The 9,598-nt window shown below is 54.4% G+C and overlaps 1 protein-coding gene across 2 annotated transcripts; it reads left to right on the top strand.

Annotated features, from left to right (window-relative positions):
• The first annotated feature begins 417 nt into the window (after positions 1 to 417).
• Positions 418 to 7,199, top strand: TNFRSF6B (TNF receptor superfamily member 6b). Of its 2 annotated transcripts, none has more exons than XM_030963397.1 (5): positions 418 to 540; positions 1,292 to 1,368; positions 1,863 to 2,241; positions 4,332 to 4,526; positions 6,417 to 7,199. In XM_030963397.1, exons 2-5 carry the CDS (start codon positions 1,327 to 1,329, stop codon positions 6,692 to 6,694), a joined length of 894 nt encoding a protein of 297 aa, XP_030819257.1. In that variant the 5' UTR covers positions 418 to 540; positions 1,292 to 1,326; the 3' UTR covers positions 6,695 to 7,199. The 2 variants fall into 2 exon arrangements, with proteins under 2 accessions (XP_030819257.1, XP_030819256.1); XM_030963396.1 differs by lacking the exon at positions 418 to 540 and adding an exon at positions 711 to 833.
• Positions 7,200 to 9,598: the final 2,399 nt, after the last annotated feature.

The raw sequence follows: 9,598 nt of genomic DNA, 5'->3' as shown, positions 1-9,598 counted from the left end.
TGGGGTCCAAGACTTAGTGCACTGTCACCTATAAGGGATTTAAATGCTGACCTCCTTAGCTGCTGGATGTTGTGCCACAAAAGGTGCCCGTGTTTAGTGTTACAGCTGGAGGTGGTGTCATCCTCGGCGCTCTTGAAAGGAGAGGGTTGAAGCTCGGAGCCGGCTTTAGGAATGCAGTGCCCAAGCACTGGCGATCGGGGCTGTTTTGGCAGGGTCAGTGCCCTCGGAGGAGGAGTGGGATGGGGTCTGATCCCGGAGCCCTGGGCAGAGCCGGAGCGATGCTGCCCACAGCGCCGGTTTCAGTGCCCGTAGCCAGAGGCAGAACCGGCCCCTCGGGGCTGCCTTTGACGGGGCAAGCTCCCAGCGGGAGGCAGCTGCTCTTACTGGGAAGTTCTTTGGCGCTTCCAGCCGGGGAACAGAACGTTCACAGGGGAATTTCCCTGCCTTTCCCCTTGCCAGAAAACGATTTCCCACCAACCCCCTGTAAAACTTGAAGGTTTGAAAAACAGCGAATGCCACTCGCCTCCTTCCTCCACACAGGTAAACGAACTTCATTGCTCCGAAAGCTTCGCTTTTAGAGGCAAGTGCAGAAACGAGAGCGAAAGCGGCGCTCGGGCGAGGGAGGGCGCCGGGAGGCGAAGGCGGAGCCGGTGCCGCCGCGGCGGGGGACCGGGAAGGGCTCGGGGCCGGGATGGAGCCGGAGGGGGGGAGCCGAGACGGAGCGGCGCTGTCACCTCCCCTTGCCCAAGAGGGGTCTTTCCCAGGGACCGGTCTATAAAGGCGCTGCCGGCCGCGGGGAGCGGCGCGGAGCGGAGGGGCGAGGCGGAGTTGCGGTGAGCGGAGCCGGTCCCGAGGGATGGGGATGGGGATGGGGATGGGGATGGGGATGGGGATGGAGAGGAAGGGGAGGAAAGGGAGATCTTGGCTGCTTCCCCACCAGCTCCTGCTCCCTCTCAGCTGCGGTGGGCTGGGGGTGGTTTCCCTCCCACGTGTCTGGCTCTGCGTGGGTGCGGGGGTGCCCAGAGCCTCTCGCCCGCAGCCGTTATAAGGCTCTGCCCCGTCCCTGCGCTGGGGAGAGCCGGCATCTCCCTCGGAGGAAGGACTGACTGGGAAGAGAGCAGGCGAGGAAACCCATTCTTTCCCAGCAGCCCTTCCCCATCAGCCTTTACCTATCAGCCCTTTCCCATCTCGCTCTGTTTTTAGGCTGGCCGGTCGCGTTGAGCCTGCTGCTGCAGAGGGGAGCCCCCGCGCAGGCAGCAGCAGCCTCTGAGAACCCTCTCTGTCCCCCCAGGTTTGTGATCCCGGCGCTCGGAAGCCCTCGCTGCGATGCTATCCCGCCATGTGCCCAGTTGGAGGCATCCACCCAAGGTAAGGGATCTTCTGCTTGTCAGGCTGGGCACGTGGGCTTTGGAAAGGAAAGGGAGGATCCACAAGCTCTGGGATTCAGTCCTATCCTGAGCATCTGGGTTTCCAAAAAGTGTTAAAGGTCCTAGGGAGCATGCTTTGTATCTGCTAGTCTGCAAAATTTCCCTTCTGCTTCTTGGTTTGCAAAGGTGTCTCTTGCTGCAATGGTGGGGAAATGACTGGGGTGGAAGAGGGGAATGTGCTGGAGTTGCTCCAGGTTCTGAGCGAGGGAAATTGGGCTCTGAATGCGTGACAAATGGGTTTGGGAAGGATGCTCTGTCACCAGGGATGGCAAAGGAGGGCAGCACCTGGTGCTTGGGTTGGGAACAGCATAGGGAGGGAGAACAATTTCTTGTCTCTACAACAATAACAAGTTCTGTAACAGCAGCAGCCGCGTTTGCTGCTCCCGCCTCTGCCCGAGGATGAGCTCAGGGCTCTTTGCGCTGTCTTTGCCGTAGTGGATGCTCCCCCCTCTCCTCCTTTTGCTGGCTGAACTCGCCTGCAATGCCCAGCCCACGTACCAGTGGAAGGATGCTGTGACGGGCGAGAGGATCACTTGCCAGCAGTGCCCGCCGGGGACCTTCGTGGCACAGCACTGCTCCAGGGACAGAGCCACGCTGTGCCAGCCCTGCCCGGATTTGCACTACACTCAGTACTGGAACTACCTGGAGAAGTGCCGCTACTGCAACGTCATCTGCGGGGAGAAGCAGGTGGAGGTGCAGCAGTGCAATGCCACGCACAACCGCGCCTGCCAGTGCCAGCAGGGCTACTACTCCAACATGGAGCTGTGCATCCGCCACTCCGAGTGCCCGCCCGGCGCCGGGGCTCTGAAGCCGGGTAAGTAATTCGAGCACCGCTCATCCTCACACGGCTCCTGTCACGCCCCAAAATCTCCGCGGGAGATAAAAATCAAAGGCAAATACAGCAGCCAAATGCAGCAGCCAGTGCTTGCCCATAGCCTGACCGGCTCCCTTTTAGCTCTGGTGCTGGCACAGGGCCGTCCCTGCCAGCTGTTCCTGCCTCTTTTCCAAGGAGGAATTTGGTTGGGTTTTTCCACAGCTATCAATTTGAAAGCTTTTGAAATCCCCAGCAGCACACTCCGATGGGATGTGCCAATCCCAGCTCCCTGCCTCACCTGCCACAGCAGGCAGAGCCAGGCTGTGACTTGGCCATCCCCGGAGCAGCCCCTGGCCCTGTGCCACAGGCAGCGGGGACAGTCCAAGCTGCTCCCGAGCATTCATCGGCTCCCTTCTCCTTGCATAGGCAGCCCGGGAGCTGGGAATGCTGATCATCTGGGCTGAAGAAGGTGGCTGATGATGTAAGGGCAGGGCTGAGGAATGTGTGTAGCTCTGGGGCCAGTTTTGTGGTTTTTCAGTGAGCACTTTGGAGAGGCTGTGTTGAAAACACACACTGGACACACAGCCAGGTCACAAATCCACAAAACCAGCTTTGTTTTGACTCCTGAGCCTGAGATTCCATCTCCTTGTGTGATCTAAGTCCCAAGGTATTTTAGGGGATTTATTCTCCTGTTGTTTCCCTGGTACAGATTTCTCTGGTCCTTTAATTGCTCCAAATGTGTGTAAACTCATCAGTGAGGACCAGGGTCTGCCTGGAAACCACAGCAGGGGATGGCAAACCAGTGTGGGCAGCACCAGCAAACCCAGCAGCATCTTGCTTCACACTTTGAAGTAGGGAGGCTTTTGAAGCATGGAGTCAAGTCCTTCCATGTGTGACATGGAAGAGCTCCAGGCTCACCAGCCACAGGGAAAATATCTGTTGTCTTCAGCTGATGTTTATAAATGAGATTTGGGGTTTAATTTTCTATAGGACAGGACAAAATGCAGTAACACAGCAAAGGGGGAAGAAGATCTCCAGGCATTACAGAGAAACACTTTGAAATTAAACATGAAATTTGTCTGGAGGGTTGGCTTTAGGACTGAGGAGCCATGCAAGCAAGCTGGGTATTTGAAGAGAAGCTGGTTTTTTTTTTTTGTTTTTCTATTATTATTTATTTTTTGCAAATGACTTCTTGTGTGGGGAGAATTGCCCCCCAGCCCAGCTGCCTGAACACCACAGCAAGGACTGAGGGTCCAGTGTGGTGGGCAGGGCCCTGGCCCTGCCAGTGCTGGTGTCTGGATGGGGAAGGTGCACTGGGGCTGTAGGCAGAGTTTGCTGCTGTTTGGGTTGGATGAGGGCTTTGATCCTTGTGCAATCCCCCTGGGCAAACAAACTTCTTTGGGAATTCCCATCTGTAAATAGTGGCTCCAGTGTTGGGGGTTATGGCTGGGCCTTATGAATGGTCTGCGTTGGGAGGGACCTGAAAGATCAGACTTCTGGGAAAGCCTAAAGGCAGCAACAGTGTAGAAACTGCTTGTAACTTGATTCGTGAAGAGGAGGTGAAAGGGGTGGGAAATCTCCTGCCCCAGAGCCCTTCCTCTGCTCCCAGGGAGCGGGAATGCTGCTCGGTGCAGCCCTGCCCGTGTGGCATCAGCGCTGTGACACACGGGAGGCGCTGGCCCCGAGCCAGGGCAGCGGCGACAGCGCGGCCAAGGCCAGCTCAGCTTTCACCTCCACTGAGACTTTTACTTTCACTTGCTCGGGGGCCTCGGCTCTGGGAAGGGCTCTGGGAACCAGGGCTGCCCTGGCAGCTCAGCCACCAGCCTGGCTGCTGGCTCCTGCCTGGGATGTGGCCTTTTCATAGTGAGATGTCCTCTTGCTGTCCTCTCATGTCTGTGGGCTGCCGACAATTCATCAGCACTGCTGTTTGCCCTGTGTGAGGACATGCAATTCCCAGGGGAGATGCTGGCAGTGATCATTTCCAAAACTCCACCTTCATGCTCAGAGGGTATCTGGCATCATCCCCAGCTGCTGCCTCTGCTCCCGTGCCAGTTTGTCACCTGACAGTCCCGTTGTGTCCCCATGCACAGGTACCCCCTTTGAGGACACCCAGTGCCATGACTGCCCCCACGGCTTCTTCTCCTCCAACTCCAGCACCAACCCATGCCAGCCACATCAGAACTGTGAGCAGCAGGGGAAGGTGACCAACGTGCAGGGCAACAAGTACCACGACACCCTGTGCACGTCCTGCAGACCTGGCAGAGGCAACAGCACACAGGGAGCAGGTGAGCCACGGGCACAGCATGCCAGGACTGATGCTGCCAGGGTGAGAGCAAACTTCCTCATGACTTTCTCCTAGTTAGATGCAAATGAGGTGAGATGGCTTGTAAAAGCATGGAGTGATCCATAATGAATAATAATTATGGATGAAATTGTCTCCCTTCATCTCCTTCCAGTATCAGTCCCATAGAGCAAGGACAGGGTGCTGGGCTTAAGCAACAGTCACTGCACAGTGAGAACAAAGAGGTGACAGTGAAATCCTGCTGGATATTACCAGGGACAACTGGGAGTGCTGGAACAGGGGATTTTGGCAGCTGAGGCACAGCTTGGCACAGCTCCTGCACTCCCTTTTCCTGGCTGCACCTGTTTCCTGGAAGCTTTTATGGCAGCCTGGTCTTGTGCAGGTTGAGTGGAGCAGAGCCCAAGGTTCATTGGAGCTGGTATGGGGTGGATTTTGACCTGTCAGGTGTAAAAGTGGAGACGTGGTGTCAGTCATAAAGCCATAGAAGAGCTCAGGTGGGAGGGACTTAGAAAATTTATCTGGTCCAACCTTTAATGGGAAAGTGAGCCTGGATGAGATTATCCACTGCCGTGTCCTGAAAATCTGAAAAGCAATGGGGACCTCGTCACATCCAGGGGAGGTTTTTCTGGAGTGAAAAAATGTCATTCTTTCACCAGGATGAAGCTTGGTGGAAAAGCTTTAATGAAACCCACCCACAGGGTGGTCAGGCACTGGAACAGGCTCCCCAGGGAAGTGGTCATGGCAAAAGCTGTCAGGGATGTTGTAGGGGGTTTGGGTGGTCTGTGCAGAGCCAGGACTTGGACTTAATGAACCTTGTGGGTCCCTTCCAGCTCAGGACATCCCGTGGCTCTAAAAGATTTTCCTGTGTGGTGAGGGAACGTGGAGGCTTTCCCTCTGGGCAGCTCTCACTTTTCCTCACTCTCCTGGCATCACCAGCACAGAGATTTCTCCTTACAAAGCCTGACTCACACCATGAGCTCCCTGCCAGGAGTGTGATCCTGACACAGAGACTGGAAAGCTCCGTCACCAGTGGGATGCAGTCCCGGGGTGGGCATGGCCAGGTCAGAGCAGTGTCAGCAGCACGTGCGTCAGGCACCGGCCCCCGCAGCCACACCAGCCCGTTGCAGATATTTATAGAGGGAGGAGGCCCCAGCAATGGGAGCTGGAGGTTTTTTTTAACTCCAGTTTGTTATGATTCCTTCAGGAGCCACACAGGGATCTGATTATCAAGCTGAGCCTGTTGGGGAGGCAGAGCCGGAGCACTGGAGCTCAACCCACCCCACTATAACCAGTGAAACTATTCCCAGACTGCAATGGCATGAAACTGGGCTAATCTCTCCCTGATTGAGTAATCCTTTGGCCTTGACCTGTTGAAAATTCTTTCTGTTTTCATTCCTGATGCTGGATGCGCTCCAGCAGCTTCCACCAGCCAGGGCCGGATCTGTCCCACCCCAGTGCCCTGATTGGGGCTGTGCTTAGGGCTGGTCCTGTTACAAATCTGTTACAAAGGGTTACAAATCTGCCGGGGGAAACAGAAAGTTCAGGAAAAAGAATGTGTAAATACTTACTGCAATTGCATCAGATTTGTCTGGGCTTTTATTCCCTGATGGGGAGGAGCATGGAATAGGTACATTGACTTTCTACAGAACTTCTACACCTTGTTTTCCAACTGCCCTCTGCAGGGTGCATCACTGATAGGAGTTCAGCCTTCCACTAGACCCTGTTGTTCCAACACCCATCCAACCTGGCCTTGAACGCTTCCAGGCCTGGGATACTCACCAGCCCTGTGGGCAGATGTCCCACAGAGAGCCTTGGCAGGGCTGTGCCCTGCTGTCCCGTGTCCCTTTAACCCCGGGCTGTTTTCCCCCACCAGCTGCAGATGATGATGACTGTGACCAGGCCATGATAGACTTTGTGGTGTACCAGAACATCCCCGTCAAGAAGCTGAAGCGCCTGCAGCAGATCCTGGAGCACTCACCAAAGAAGCAGGCAGCATGGACCAGGGCAGCCATCCAGGAGAAAATCCGGGCTTTCCTCACCCACAAGAAGGAGGAGGACTCTGAAGTCACCAAGGAGCTGCTGGACGCGCTGCGCGTGGTCAAGCTCCACTCCATTGAGGAGAAAGTCCGTGAGCGCTTCCAGCTGCGCTGAGAGCATGAACTGGACTTTCTGGGTGCTCTTTGTTTTGGTTTTTATCTTCTGAGGCTTCATTAATTTATTCATCTTTCCAAACATAACTTGAAAAGCAGCATGAGAGATGAGTGATAGAGTGGCATCGTGCTATGGCAGCTGTGTCACTGCTGATGGGATGGGATGGGATGGGATGGGATGGGATAGGATAGAATGTGTGAGCAGCAGTATCCCCTTGCCAGCTGCTGGGGCAGCTCCTGGGAGCTCAGCAGGTGTTGGCCATAGATTTTCCAGCCCTCAGCAAGAGTCAATATTTTATCATAAGAAAAACCTGCATCCATGGTCATTATTTCTGGGGAAGAACATGGTTCTCTTTATAGAAAATGGTTTGGCTTTGTTTTAAACTGTGTAAGTTTGGGCTTGTTGGGGCTTTTAGTCATTTAACAGTATTTCTCACTGAGGATTTGCTTGAGATTTTTATCATGCTTTTGTTTGAGAAGAGAGTTTGCTGCTGAGGCACAGGAAGGGGGAGGATGCCCCAAACTCACTGGTACAGCTAGTCTGAAATTTATTTCTTAACTACCTGTTTTTATACCATGTGTGAAAGATGTTTTCTAAAGAAAGAAACCAAAGAAGTTATTTTATCATACACCTCTCTGTCAACCGAGTCCTTTCCTAGTCTCACTTGGAGGTGGTGCTGGGAGTCCCAGACCATCATATCTGACCCTGGATATTGTCTGTTTTTCCCACATGTTGGCATCTCTGCCCGTGTCAGGGCATTGGAACAAGGTGATCTTGAAGATCCCTTCCAACCCAAACCATTCTGGGATTCTGTGATCACACAGCCCCAGCCAACCCCTGCCCCCTGAGCCACAGTGAGGCTGTGTGCCAGCATGACACAGACAGTTTGCACTGGGATTTGTGGCCAGGGTGACACTCGTGTCTCTTGGGTCAGCCCAAGTGTGTCCCCCTGAGCCCCAGCTCTGTCCCCAGACCTGGCTGTGTGCTCAGTGAGCTGGGCTTGGGACAGTTCTGCTGACTGCAGGAGGTTTTATATAAACAGATGTTGCTTAGGGAAGTCAACAAGACTGACCTCCTCTGGCATTTTCCAGCCTGTAGCAATGATGACGCAGAGCTACATTTTATGCTGTGAATGAGTTTGACTTTTTATAGTTCTTTTTTAGTGGAGCAGATGCCAGAAATAGTTTGTGGTTCACAAGATGATATTTCCCCCCAGCTTGAAGCTGTTTAAAGCTCTCTGAAGCGAATGCTACCTGAAAGTGCCCCCGCACTTCCTCTGTGCAAGGAAGCTGAGGGCAGAAGAAGGGAATTTTACCCTCCCCTCACTGCTCACAGACAGATCCCAGGCTCTTCCTGCAGTGACAAGTTAATCCACAGCAGTCTGGATGACAGGGGATGATCTCAAGGGGCAGTGCTTGCCTCTTCACTGCTCCAGAGCTCGGGAGTCCCTGGATGTGTGCTCACACCTGCCTGGCACCACAGGCTTGAACTGAGGATCCCAGGCTTGAACTGGGATCCCAGACTTGCAATGTCTCACCCCAGTTTTGGGCTTTGAGGATGAAGCAGCTCAGCGACCCTGGCATTGTCCTGGGTCAGTTCAGGCAGGGAAGAAGAGAAGCAAATGGCTGAAAAGCAGCTGAGGGGAGCACTCACCCCTCTGCACTGAGCCTGGGCTAATCCTGGGAATCCCCTCAGTCCTGGCAATCTCCTTGAAGCTTCACCAAGCCTGGCCTTGAAATCCTGCTAAGGAGCTTCACAGGGGACCAGAACTCCCCTTCCCAATGCTCAGTTTTTACCATTTCTGATCTCTGCCCTCCCAAGCTGCTTTATCCCAGTGGGATGCAGCTCAGCCTCTGAGCATTGCTTTCTCCAAGTCCTTTGGCAGGAGCCAAGGCCTCTGCAGGGTCTGAGAGCACCTGGGGCAGGACACGAGGAGGGTTTCCATCAGAGCACAGTGAGAACTGGAGCTCAGCTGCAGCACTTTGCTCCAAGGCAGAGTGCAAGGCAGGACAGCCAGTGCTGATGGGTTGAAGGCTGGAGCAGCCAGAGCCTCTGGCTTTGGCTGCAGCTCCTTGAGGGATTCCCAGCCTGCTGCATTGCAGTTATCCTGACTCAGCACAAAGCCCTTGGTCTGAAGGGGAACGGGAATGGAGAGCTGTTAGTGCAGGAACTGCCTCCCACACTGAATGAGGGTCCACCATGTCCAACCCTCCTTAGGGCACCATGTCTGGCTCCCTTGTGCCTTGGCAGGTTGCAGTGGGGACCACAGAGCTCAGCTCAGTGAAGCAGGAGAGGGGGACTAAATAACAACATGGCCCAGCCTGTGTGAGAGAGCTCTGCACTCACTGCCAGCTTCCCCTGCCACCAGCCACTGCAGCACCAAGGGGCTGGCAGGGGATGATGCCCTGTGCCATCAGCAGCTCCCCAGCTCAGTGCCACGAGACTGACTTGCTCTGCCAGGGTATCTCCTGAGCACCCACACATTGTTATCATGTTCTGTTCAGGGGATTTGGAGCCTCTCCTCAGTCTCCTCCCAACCCTGTTCCCCTCAATGCCAAGTTAGCTGGAATTTCTGCACAGGGAATTTTCTTCTCACGTGGGCTCCTAGGCAGGGTGACTGAGGAAGATCTTTCCGATAAATTTTAACCTTTATAAGTGTGGCCAAACACACTTGTGAGTCCTGCTGGGCTTCCAGGAACTGGGCTTTGCTGGAAAAGCCAGGATGGGCACTGCGCAGAGACCACACTCAAACCACCTGTGGCTTCATCACAAGGTATTTTGCCTTTTCAGCTAATTAACATTAAGAGGATGAAAATCCCTTTTGGTTTCCCCTGAAGTTTCCAAAGCCCAGAGAGAGAAGAGGAAGAGTTGGCAGCGTGAGCTTTTTCCTGATGGTTTAAAAGA

This window comes from Camarhynchus parvulus, chromosome 20 (genome assembly GCF_901933205.1).
Source record: "Camarhynchus parvulus chromosome 20, STF_HiC, whole genome shotgun sequence".
In the NCBI taxonomy this organism is placed as follows: domain Eukaryota; kingdom Metazoa; phylum Chordata; class Aves; order Passeriformes; family Thraupidae; genus Camarhynchus; species Camarhynchus parvulus.
This window is presented reverse-complemented; position numbering and strand designations above follow the sequence as displayed.